At 36.2% G+C, this 13,547-nt stretch overlaps 1 protein-coding gene across 5 annotated transcripts in view; it reads right to left on the reverse strand.

Annotated features, from left to right (window-relative positions):
* MTBP (MDM2 binding protein) overlaps positions 1–13,547 on the reverse strand; it is a 72,494-nt gene that overhangs the window by 23,673 nt on the left and 35,274 nt on the right. For all 5 annotated transcript variants that reach the window (XM_072733998.1, XM_072733999.1, XM_025993396.2 and 2 more), the window contains exons 12-14: positions 12,608–12,781; positions 11,484–11,591; positions 3,481–3,642 (exon numbers count right to left, since the gene is read on the reverse strand). In XM_072733998.1, the coding sequence (XP_072590099.1) occupies positions 3,481–3,642; positions 11,484–11,591; positions 12,608–12,781 (444 nt within the window). The remainder of the gene's footprint in view (positions 1–3,480; positions 3,643–11,483; positions 11,592–12,607; positions 12,782–13,547) is intronic.

Consider the following 13,547-nt stretch of genomic DNA (forward strand, 5'->3'; position numbering starts at 1 on the left):
TTATAATTGGCATATTCTGTTTAATAAAGTAAGAATTATAAGTACATACCAGAAGATTCTTATTAAAATACTTAAAATAAAACTGTGATCTTATAAAATTACCTAGAAAACTCATTTGTGCAGTGTGCTTATGTACCCCAATGGTCTGAGGTAAAAGGAGACAGTTACTATATTTTGAGTCCAGATATCTCATTTGACACCGTGAAAGTTTTTAGCAACTATGTGGCAATGGATATATAAAATGGTTAGATCAAGACATTGTTTTCATGCTGATTTTCATGTTACCCATGCTAGAGTTTTCACAAAAAAAAAAAAAAAAAAGCAGATCAATAATCCTGATGATTAGCAATAATTCCTGATGAGTGTGGTTGTTAAATAATGAGACTGACATTGTTGCTTCTTTTGCTGTGTGTTTTGCATTTACTTATTTATTATTTATTTATTTATTTATTTATTAAGATTTTTTTTTATTTATTCATAGAGACACACACAGAGAGAGAGGCAGAGACACAGGCAGAGGGAGAAGCAGGCTCTATGCAGGGAGCCCGACGTGGGACTCAATCCTGGGCCCCCAGGATCACACCCCAGGTTGCAGGTGGCGCTAAACTGCTGCGCCACAGGGGCTGCCCTGTATTTTGCATTTAGATGTATTTATTAAAACAAAAGCTACAAAGGATGTTAAAGATCACAACTTCATTCCTGGAAGTCATCTCAAATTTCACTTCAGGCTCTAAAAAATCTTCAAGGTTTCTTTCATTTGTTCAAGATGACTTTTGGGAGGAATGAACTCCTACGTGCCAGTTACAGTACTCTAGGGCAATGGAGAAACCAAGTAGGCATCGCTCTTTACTCTCAGAGAACATATGGTTCAGAGTGAAGACAGTCAACAAATAATTACATCTATAGTATATAACTTAAAATGTGAAAAATAATTTAAAGAAAGATACAGAAAATGAGTACAACAGGAAACAATTTAAATTGAGGAAGGTCTGGGAAAAAAAGCCTTTTTGAGGAAGTAGCACTTAAGTCAAGATATGAAGAATGCCTGTTAATCAGGTAATGATTGGGAGAAAAGTATTCCAGAAAGAGGATCCTCTGTGTATAAAGTTCCTGAGGTAAAAAGGGATGTGATGTGCTCAAGGAACAGAAAGACTCTCTGTGCCACCAAGGAAACAGAAATGTGGCACTGGAGGTTAGAATCAGACATCAGTTAGGGTTTTTGTAAGCCATATTAAGGATGACATATTCTATGTACAATGGAAAGCAATGACAAAGGTTTGAGGAAAGGAGTGATATAATCTGATTTACATTTTAAAATGAACACCCCTGTAAACGGAGTGTGTTAACAGTGTCCTAGGACTTGACTTCATACGGGAAACTGTGAGATAAATTTCCATACTTACAGAAAAACTCGTGTAATGACTTCAACCCTTCCTATCTTCCAACTATTATCTCCTCCACAAGTCCTCTGAGTAAGCCAACTTCTCTCTGGATCTCAGTTTGCCCTTTCTTGCCTTCATGACTCTGGGTATGGGTATGCAACTTCTCCCTGGAAAATGTGTTCTCCACTCAACCTAGATCCTATGTATCACTCAAGACCTACAACAGCGTCCCTTCACTCCTAAAATGTTCTGTGACTATCCTACCCTACTTATACCTCTCCTTTAAATTCACATTCATTTATTTAAAAACATACATATAGGGCAGCCCAGGTGGCTCAGTGGTTTAGTGCCACTTTCAGCCTGGGGCGTGATCCTGGAGACCTGGGATTGAGTCCTATGTCAGGCCTGCATGGAGCCTGCTTCTTCCTCTACCTGTGCCTCTGCTTCTCTCTCTCTCTCTTTCTCTCTCTCATGAATAAATAAATAAAATATTTTTAAAATAAATAAAAATAAAAACAAACATATAGCACTTCATACCAAGTGACTTTCTAAGCAATTTATAAATAATTCCTTTAATCCTCATAACAACCTATGCCATCTCTAATTTAAAGATTAAAAAAAGCTTGAGGCTCAGAGAGGTTAGAAAACTTGCCCAAGGTCACACAGTAGGTAAGCTGCAGGGCCACATTAAGCCTTGTTAGTCTGGATCCAGAGTCCATGCTGCAAACAAGAAACTGTGTCTCTCATTTATTGAATACATTTCCCATTTACAAGAAACTTTACACTGTCTCTAACACCTGTCAGATTACTCTGTACTGTTAACTGAACTTTCTTACTGATATGTCATGATGATGATAATGATAATACAAATAACAGCTAACAGCTCTTCGGCATTTATTATGTTCTCACATATGTCAGCTCGTCTAATCTTCACAATAACCCTAGTGAGTGGGTAATAGTATTAAGGCCATTTTAAACACAAGAAGGTGAAGGCGTATAGAGGTAGAATAACTGCCCAAAGACATTTGGCTAACAAGTGACAAAACTCAGATTAGAGCCCTGGCACTTGAGCTCCAGAGCCTGGGCTCTTGAAATGGCTGTGTTCTATTTTATTTTGCTTCTGAAATCGATCATAAGCCTGTTGAAAGTCAGAGATCCAAATTTTTACTTCTTTGTTTATCTTTATGATGTCAAACAGAGAAAGGCTTTCAACAGACATTACTGTTTACTTGATTCTTTGGTCATTTTCTTATCAACTTATAGAATAAAAATGATTCTCCTGGAATAAAAACAAAAAATTACCCTGTACTTTTAAAATGCCAGGCAATAATCAAATGCTTTCTTGTTAGATTCTGTAAAGCTTCATTGTATTCAAATATATCACAAGAATAGGAACCGAGAAAATAGAAATGTAAGTTAATATAGAAATGATTTCCTGCTCCTTCAGTGGAGTTTGCCGACTGTTCCTGCTATAATGTATGGCAAATGTGGAGCATCTTATTGTAGGTAGTTTTAATAATCATAAACTTACGTGTAGGTTCTACTGTTCTCATCTTATGAAAACATAGCTTTATAAAAATCCACCTATCTAGCAGCTTAGTAAAAGTAGTAAGAGGAATCACCTTAAAATGATTCTCCCTCTGCTCAAAAACAATAATATTAAACATGCTTAATGAAAGAAGTGACAGAAAGTTTTTAGTTTAAATGGTGAGAAATAGTTCATCAAATACATACACATACTTGTATAAACAAATATATATATCACTGTTTAAATGTATAAAATATTTTTGATCACCATTTTATTGGTTTTATTATTTTTATTTATTTATTTATTTTTTTTAAATTTTATTTATTTATGATAGTCATACAGAGAGAAAGAGAGAGAGGCAGAGACACAGGCAGAGGGAGAAGCAGGCTCCATGCGCTGGGAGCCCGATGTGGGATTCGATCCCGGGTCTCCAGGATCGCGCCCTGGGCCAAAGGCAGGCGCCAAACCGCTGCGCCACCCAGGGATCCCCATTTTATTGGTTTTAATAAGAAATGTCATAAATGCCATACATACAAAAAGAATCCATATTTAAAATAACAAAAAACTTACCATTTAACATATTGGAGGTTTTAATTTTGTCTGTCTTTATTGGAATTGTTTTAGGAATAACAGCATCAAAATGCTCTAAAAAGGATTCCCTTGTGAGTATCAATAGACTTTTGAATTCATCAACAGAAACTGCTTCAGGCTGCTTTGCCAACTTTCTCCTTTCTGTAAGACAACAAAAACGATTAGCCATAAGACTATTATTCTAAAGACTCTCACGAAATGCCTCTACTACCCTTTTAGGAGAAATATTTTCAAAAGTAAAATAGGTGAATTTCTCCAGCACATCAGCATTCCTATTGCTGTAGGCCTGTTTTCATTTTAACCCCATTTGTAGGTAATGATAGAATTTCCAGTTATGTGAGATAAACAAAAATAGAGTAATCTGTTAACACCAAGGGGTGATAAATGGTAAAGGGGAGTTTGCAAGTTTTTAGGATATACTGCAGAGCACTAAGAATGTTGGTGTTTATGTGAAAATAACACCTGTAAGACTTTCAGTTAAACGTGGTAGTTGGGACACTTCCACCTATTTCTTCTCCTTCCCTAAACCTACACTCACAGCAAGGAATTAAGAAAAGGAAAAGAAAAGCAGAAACAATAAATAATGACAGTTTGAGACATTTTGGAAGATAAGATGATGGCAGAGTGGTAACTGAGCTGCTACAGCAGAGGAAGGGTCATCTGGGAGCCTGCAGAGGCGCTACTGTGAGGCATTAGGAATATGATGGTGAGGTCCAGCTAACGCAGGACTGAAGGCAAGGGGAAGAAGCAGTCAGAAGTAAAGGTCTTCACCCCACCCTCAAACCCTCACAGCCAGGAGACTCTGTTCTCATTTTTTTTTTTGGGGTAGAAGCAAGAAAGAAGTCCTAGCCCATTGAGCATCAGGCACACTGAAAGGTAACACTGAGGCTTGGGTTAAAACTGAGGGACTAACAAGAAGTGTTCATACTGAAAGGTGTGACTCCAAGCCTCGTAGCCAGAAAGCTAGCAGCTACAAAAGCTTCACTAGAACGATTAAAGGATTCCCCTTCTGAAACACTGAATGCCCCTGGACAAAAAGAGCTTGATCCTGATATTGAAGTGGAGGTGTAGGGATAGGAGCTCTCAACCAAAATGATGACCTGTCACTCAACATCTTTACGGTGCAGATTACCAGACAGTATATTAGAGAAGGGTATGTAAAGCTTCCCATTTAAAAGTGTACAGAGAGAAACATAGTAATTCGAAGGGCACCTGCACCTCAATGTTTATAGCAGCAATGTCCACAATAGCCAAAATATGGAAGAGCCTAGATGTCTATTGACAGATGAATGGACAGATAAAGAAGATGTGGTCTGTATAGACAATTGAATATTACTCACTCATCAGAAAGAATGAAATCTTGCCATTTGCAATGACACTTATGGAACTAGAGGGTATTATACTAAGTGAAATAAGTTAATCAGAGAACGACAAATATCATATGACTTCCCTCACATGTGGAATGTAAGAAACAAAACAGATGAACATAGGGGAAGGGAAGGAAAAATAAAATAAGATAAAAACAGAGAGGGAGGCAAACCATAAAAGACTTTAACTCTAGGGAACAAATTGAGGGTTGCTGGAGGGGAGGTGGGGGGGATGGGGTAACTGGGTGATGGACATTAAGGGGGGGCACGTGACATAATGAGCACTGGGTGTTAAATGCAACTGACGAATCACGAAATCCTACCCTGAAACTATAATACAGTATATGTTAACTACATGGAGTTTAAATAAAGAATAAAAAAAAAAGGTATTGGGGAAAGAGGGACTCTGCATTTCCATGGTCTTATGCTTACACATGTAAGGAAGGACTCTGATCCAGCAACAGTTCTAGATCCTGTCTCCCTCCCATCACTCACGGAGCTAGTCTGGAGTAGAAACAAGGCATGCTCTGATCAGATCCTTCTCTCCAACTATCCTCCGAGCTGGCAAGTCCTCAGGATGCACGCTCTCTACCATATGGTAAAGGCCCTGCCCCCATTGGGTTGATATGTATTTGTCTAGTTCTTCACTCAAGGAGGTTAGCTCAACTGGCCATAGATCTAAAAAGTCATATCCTTCAATCCAGCTTTTATTTTTTATTTATCTCCATCAGTGTTTCTTAGGTTTATTTCTCAATTGGTTCCAACTTTAGGAGAGTAAAGAGGGGTTTATTTGTTGAGACTCTCAAATCAGAAAAGTCCAAAATGAAAAAGAGAACTAAAGCAAGCGAAAGGAAAAAGCAGCCCAGCAGACACAAACAAAAAACCTGCAGGGAACAAAAGCAAGTTTGCTATAATTAATATTCTCAGAGAACTAAGAGAAGATAATACACCCCATGAAACAAGTACAGGATCCTTAATTAAAAGAAAGTACAGGATCCTTAAATAAAAGAATAGTTGATGAACAAGAAGAGACTTTTAAAAATTAAGCCTATGAGAGCTCAAATTTTAAACATTCCATAAAAGGGTTTAAAAAAAAAAATGCAGGCAGCCCCAGTGGCTCAGCAGTTTAGTGCTGCCTTCAGTCCAGGGCCTGATCCTGGAGACCTGGGATCGAGTCCCACATCGGCCTCCCTGCACGGAGCCTGCTTCTCCATCTGCCTGTGTCTCTGCCTCTCTCTCCCTCTCTCTCTCATGAATAAATAAATAAAATCTATTTAAAAAATGCAAGATATTGCCCAGAAACTAGAACAAAAAGAAAACAATATGGAAATAGGAAAGAAAATTAGGTATTCTGTTCAGGTATTTTATATGCTTAATAAAAGTTCAAAAAAGGAAAAAAATCACAGGAAAGAAACAAAATTATTAAAGATAAAAGTTTTCAGATTTAAGAATGTGAATCTTCTATTGAAATGGCTCATCAAATACATAGCTTAATAAATAGAGGGCAGAGAAAGAGAATGGAAAATACATACACAGCACGATTCAGAGTAAAGCTTCTGGAGATAAAACATTCTAGAAAGGGGTAAAAACAAGCCAAAAATAAAACACTACAAAGGATAAGAATAGTATTACATTTCTCAATAGGAACACAGTCACACAGAAGATAATAAAGCAATGTCTTCAAAATTCTGAAGGTGTAGATGATTTTCAACCTAGGATTCTTCACAATCTATCAATCAAATAAAGATATTTTCAGATATGCAAGAGCTTAAAAAAAATTTATGCTCCACAAAGTTCTACTCAAGTAGTTACTGAAATATATGCTCCAACCAAGTTAGAGAGTAATCCAAGGAGGAGAACAGGGGTCTAGAAAAAAGGAGACTCCAAAAGAAGAGAAGAAAGAGAAGTCTCAAATGTTCTGCTATCAGAACAAAATATTGAACACTCTGAAAAAAAAAATAAAGAGAAATAAAAAGAACTGCTGTCTTTGAACATACAATGAATTTAATGGGAAGTATGTAGAAAAATGTTGGGGTCTCTGGAAAAACATAATAATATTTTGCCTGTATGGAAGAATGGGCAAATTAAAAATGATTATCAACCATAAGAAAAACAAAGATTAAACAAGAGAGGTGATCATCATCACACAGTACATGACTCAGTGTAAACTTACCTATATATAATATATATATATATATAGAGAGAGAGAGAGAGAGAGAGAGGGAGAGAGAGAGAGTGCACGCGAGATAATAATGTTAAAACTAACCACTGACTTTGCCAAAATTCAAGACTTCACTGTAAAGGGTAGAAAGGGAGAGTGAAGATGATATGAGAAAACTGAGTCTTAATCTTCCATAGATAGATGCTAAGATAATGTCTTCAACTGGCAAATTAAGAAACAGCAGCATTCACATACTATTAACAGAACTGGAGGAAATGTTAAGAAAAACAGCCGAACAGCTGCAGGTAGCTGCTGCAGACAGAGGCTGAAAGATGGAGAGGAGACAGTAGGGTACTGCTAGTGTCCACATCAAGTTTTTCAATACCATTTGCATCTTAAATTAGACCCATGTATTATTTTAATAAAAATATGACATTTTAAAAAGACTTCTGGACTAATAACATGAGTAAATAAAATAGTAAGTTGTAAATGCATAGAGAATTCAGTTCAACATTTATTATGTACTGTATACAAAGCACTGTGTTGTGCCCTTAGGCACTGAGAATTAGAGCCCATTACTACATGAGGGCAATACATAAATATTGTAAGAGAGTAGACTGAGAAGAAAGCAGCCAGCCTAGAGGTCCTACTTTAGAACATCAGTTTTATGACAATGCCTCTGCAAAATCCCACCTTCCCAGTGTGGATATTGGTAGGGTCATTTCAGTTGTGATCCAAGATAAGTAACACATGGTTCCTGCACTCAAGAACATTAGTAATGGTAAAGCAAGATTGTAAAATATACTGTTGTTATTACAAGTGAGAAAATAAAAAGCAGTGAAGCTTTTTATGTGAAGCACAATCTGCTGGGTGCCATTCTAAAACAAAAAGTTATTAATGATTTGTTTTTATCTGAAAGACGCACAATAGGTAATGTGCTTTAGAACTTAGCTCTACACTTTTATTAATGTTAAAAATAAACAAATCATGAACCTAACTCATGCTTATTAAAACAGCCAACTATATTACAACATTGGGCTATCTGGAGAGTGGAGTAAGACTTCCTCTTGGCCCTGATGTCAGAAAAAGAAATAGGGAATAGATGAAGTTTAACAGGATTATGAGCAGAATAATTCACTGAGGCAAAAAATCTATAAATAAATGAGTTTGCACATGGTGGCAAAATTCTGGGAGACAAATATTGGACTAAAGTCTAAAAATGAATCAGCAAAAGAATGCTATTCCTGAGAAAGCTAGCAAGAACTTAGGATTTATTAAAGAAAAATATAGAGGAGAATATCTAAAAGTACCAGAGACTGAGTGTCAATCAGGTTTGTATTAGGTTCTATAAATTTAAAAAAGATGTGGGATGGGCAGCTCTTGTGGCCTAGCGGTTTAGTGCCGCCTTCAGCCCAGGGTGTGATTCTGGAGTCCCAGGATCGAGTCCCACATCGGGCTCCCTGCTTAGAGCCTGTTCCTCCCTCTGCCTGTGTCTCTGCCTCTCTCTCTGTGTGTCTCTCACGAATAAATAAATAAAATCTTAAAAAAAAAAAAAAAGATGTGGGAAACTCAGAGTAGTGACCACAATACTGAGTGAAATGACAACACTGTTGTTTTGGATTTATCTTGCATCATAATGAATAGTCTTTATTTAAAACTTATCTAGCATTCTTAAACCTTTTCTTTAAAATAATCAGTGAACAAGATATTTAACATTTTCAAAAATAAGAAGTTATGAACTACCAAAAAATCAAGTAAAAAAAAACCTATAAAATTATAAAAATAATTTTAATAATAGTATTAAATATAATTTTTAAAAATAAAACTACTGGAAGTAATTATTCTATTTTTTTAAAAAGATTTTTTATTTATTGATTTGAGAGGGGGAGAGAGAGCATAAGCAGGTGGAGCAAGAGGGAGAGGGAGAAGCAGGCTCCCCATCGAGCAGGGAGCCCTATTTGGGGCTTGATCCCAGGACCCCGGGATTATGACCTGAGCTGCAGGCAGATGCTGAACCAGCTGAGCCACCCAGGTCCCCTTGGAAGTAATTATTCTAAAAATTAAACCATACCAGAAATTTTATTTGAATTTTGTGTATTTTAAAAAACAAAGTGTCTCAATAATGTATGTACATTTTCATACAAACTTTTCCAGTTGCTCTTTCTGATTCAGTACTGGTCAGAGAAACAGTGGAGAGATAGTAAGTCTACTCCATGTCTTGTTGATAATTTTAAAAAAATCGTCTTGAACAACTTTTTGTTTCATAGCAAAAACTATAAACTTTGTATTGATTCTGAATTGTCGATTTTTTCCCAAAGAAAGCTGTTCTTAGTATATTAGTTTTCACCATGTGTAAATTAATTATACATTCAGAAATTCTTACATAAGAAACTTTGTTTTGCTGTTACTTTGTCTTCTGAGATACAGGAACTTAACTGATACAACTTTACCCCAAAATTTAAATCCAATATTGACTCTCTGGGTAAAGAAGAGATTGGTTCAGCAAATATTTCCATCACAAATTGATTAATTGGATCACTAATTTTCATCAAGATTTAATGCTTTGGATTACAAACTGGTCATTTCATGGATATGCCCGGAGCTGGTATCTCTAGCAGCTACTAGCTGTAAGCTTTCCCTCAACTTTTGGCCCCCTACTTGTCCTTGCACCTTGCCCAGAGCTGTGGCATCCTTACAATTGAGGTACAGCTCAGCTACTGGTGCTTCTACATTTATCTACCACTCCTGTTTCCCTTTTTCCCCAGTAGAGTTTCCAATCACACCTGCAGGCAGCAGTCTGGTTATAGCTCTTAGTATTTCCCTTCCCACCTATCTAGGAGGGTTAACTCTTCATACTCAAAGGAGAAATGCGTCAGCTTCAGAGAGCAGCCTATTTTTCTACTCTGGCAGTTTTTCTGGTTGGAAGGGTTAGGAAGAGAGGTGAAATGAAGGAAAGGGGAAATATTGAGGGAATTTTGTTACAAGGAGCTGCAAAAGGCTTAAGGCAAGGAAGCAGGGCCTGAAGACGAGTGTAGCAGGGATGGAACAAAGTCAAGAGGTGAAGAATACTGCAGGTTGATATTTGAAATAAGAGTTTTCTAGCCAATAAAATACTATTTCAGTATTTATTCTTTTTCTTGGTTTTAACATGTACTACTTTTTATTGAAACCGATTTGCCTTTCTATTTTCCTTGCACTAATATCGATACAATTAAAAAAAATCAATGGTTGGAGAAGCTCAAGACTACGCAATTACCCTGATTTGCACAATTGAAAAAGTAGGTAATTCTTGAATAATTGAGACCAAGTATTCTAAAATTATTTTCCATTGAGTAAAATAGGCTACTGAACTGAAGATAGTTTTAAAATGCTTTTAAAGAAAAAATAGACGGTTGTTATTTTATAATGTATCTACTCAATTTAATTATCATCTTTTTCTATATGCAACTAAAGAGGCTTCACAATTTGAATCAATTAAAAATTCTCTATCAATTGCCTTAAAATAAGTTCATAGTAGGTAGTAATTAATGATTATTTGTTTAAAAAAGTTAAGACTGATACCAAGTTAAGATTTATTTTGTTTTTGAGAAGCAGGCTCCATGCAGGGAGCCCGATGTGGGACTTGATCCCAGAACTCTGGAATCACACCCTGAGCCAAAAGCAGACGCTCAACCGCTGAGCCACCCAGGGATCCCCTAAGTTAAGATTTAGTAATAGAGGTAAGACCTTAAACTATGACTCTTGGAAAAAGTGTTAGCTTCCTGAATAAGGAAAAATCCATAATGCTAACTTCATTCTGCCATATATATGAAATGTGTTGTTACTAATAGTTAAAGTCTAAGAATCAATAGTCAAGTTAGCACATTAATTTATTTGTAGTTGTATTTTCTTCTATCTGCAGTCTCTATCCTACTGTTACAACCAAAAATATATGAGAAATTTTATAAAAAGATCTATATTAATCAGAATTTTTTAAAAAAATGGAAGAATGGAAGACAAAATTTTCCTAAAGAAATGTTTTTATGGGGCACCTGGATAGCACAGTTTCTTGGTTTCGGCTCAGGTAATGATCTCAGGGTCGTGAGATTGAGCCTTCCATCAGGCTCCAGCTTCGTATTCAGTGTAGAATCTGCTTAAGACTTTCTTTCCCTCTCCCTCGGTCCCTTTCCCCCTCTTCTCTCTCTCAAATAAGTAACTCAATCTTTAAAATATATACATATATTTTTTATAAATGTTAACGGCAATGTACGAATAGACAGGAAGATTCTGAATCCGATGGAAAAAAGGTTGCAGACCTTTCCTACTCTGCATCATCTCTATCAAGGATAGTTCTACAAATAAGCATTTTACCTAAAAGACAAAATGTGTAAGAAAAAGTATGACAGTAACAAAGCATTGTGTCTGAATGAGTTAACATTCTTAACGTAGAATGAAATGTACAAATCATTACTTACTCAGACATTCTTTCAAAGCCAAAGCTTGAACATTAGCTAACTGTTTCTCTCTCTGTATAAGTTGCTCACCCGAAAAATGTGGAAGTGACAAGAAGTCAAAAGGAAAGCCTGAGAAATAGAAAAAAGTCAGTATTAAGGATGTTCTATGACAATAATACTCAGTTCACAGAAAGTTATTAAATACTTTTAAAAAATAAAAGTCAGTTACCCATCTCTCTTGCTCTTGCTTATTTCAAAATAGTAATTAAGATGTAGAAATCAAGTATACTAAATTATTTTGCATTTTAAGCTCTGACCTCCCTTTGAAATTGAGGGAATTTCAAGTAACAGAGTAGAAATCCCTCCATAACATTTTCTTTTACGGGCTCAGCTACTCAAACTCCTAAACAAAGCAGAGACGGAGTATGAAAGCTAGTCTCTAAAGATGCCCCAATCAACCACACCTACCATTCACCCACTGTGTAGTCCTTCCACAATCAATCTAGGCTAGCTCTCTGAAACTGATAGGGTATTGCTATGGTAAAAATGACAGTAAATGACTTCAGGCTGGGTCAAAAAACCTGGTGGTTTCTTAGAACAATGCTCTAAGAGAAGTTAACTTCAAGATGGGCAATAAAATGGAACAAGATGCTTGAGAGGAAGTAACTAAAAATGAGGGATAAATTATAGGAAAATATGTTTAATGTGGAAAATACTAAAAATTTCCTATTTGGAATCGAAAGATAACCCACTAACTTTTACCAAGTATAATGAAAAAGGGATTAATTATCTGGACTCCAAACTGTCCAAACATGCTATAATATGTTTGAAATAAAAGGCAAATTGAAAGGGAAATGGAGTTTGGGGAAAATAAATTCATTAAAAACCACCTAAGTTAACTGCATATACAAACAAATATAAAAACATTTTCTGGGCAGCCCGGGTGGCTCAGCAGTTTAGCACCACCTTCAGCCCAGGGCCTGATCCTGGAGTCCCGGGAACGAGTCCCACATCAGGCTCCCTGCATGGAGCCTGCTTCTTCCTTTGCCTGTGTCTCTGCCTCTCTCTCCCTCTGTGTCTCTCATGAATAAATAAATAAAATTTTAAAAAAATAAAAACATTTTCCACCTAAAATGAACACTTACTCAGTTTGGCTTCTTCTGTCCTTGCTTTCATCTTTCCATGAATTAAAGTGAGTGCAATTGAGCCATTGATCTGGTTGGCTGAATGAATCAATGTGGCTTTACATTTTCTGTCACCATTACCTTGTAAGAGGAGATAATAGCTAGAACATTCTCCTTTCACTTCAACATCTGGAACTAAGCAAAAACAATTATCTTGTTAAGTATGTGAAAATTCAACATGCAACATGGCAAAATCATATATTTGGCCTACAGGCTATAATGACTTTCTATGTTTTTTGAAAACAAGTTATTATACAATACACTTTGGATAGCACTTATTCATTTAACTCAGAAAACTGAAAGCTGAAATTCATAACAAAAATGATTGTTTTTTACTTTAAAACATTTTACTTTAAAATTATGTGTACTTTTCATTAGCTTTTGAAATGGCCCACTAGAGTTCCATGGTATCTTTCTTGTATGACCACATCCATAATATATCAACTACTACTTCCAGCTTCTATTTCTTTAAAATGGAAGAAACTGACCCCTGCAAGCACATACAATTCAACTAGTGGAGCAGAAGTGTGCAGATACACTTTAGGGTAGCTATTCGGTTCTGCAGTGGGCATCCATAATGTATTTTACAGGGAGAGTACTCATTAATCTGGCATGCCAGTTACATGAAGGTCAGTTAAGACAGCTTCTTGTATATTTTAAAAACAAATCAAGTGAGGGTTATAGTGAAGGTCAAAGAAAAACTGTGAAGCCTTTGAGATTAAAAATAGAAGTAGAGTCCCTTTTTTTTGAAGATGGTAAATTGGACATAGGCATTCATTTTCACTATCTGCTGAAATTCCACAAAATGAGAATAAAGAGATTTTTAAAATAGCACAAATCTACAAGGACTAATATCTGACAGAAGAGACAATAGCAACTAATTCTGAAAGCAGGAAAGCAG

The sequence above is a fragment of the Vulpes vulpes genome, chromosome 13 (assembly GCF_048418805.1).
Source record: "Vulpes vulpes isolate BD-2025 chromosome 13, VulVul3, whole genome shotgun sequence".
Classification (NCBI taxonomy): domain Eukaryota; kingdom Metazoa; phylum Chordata; class Mammalia; order Carnivora; family Canidae; genus Vulpes; species Vulpes vulpes.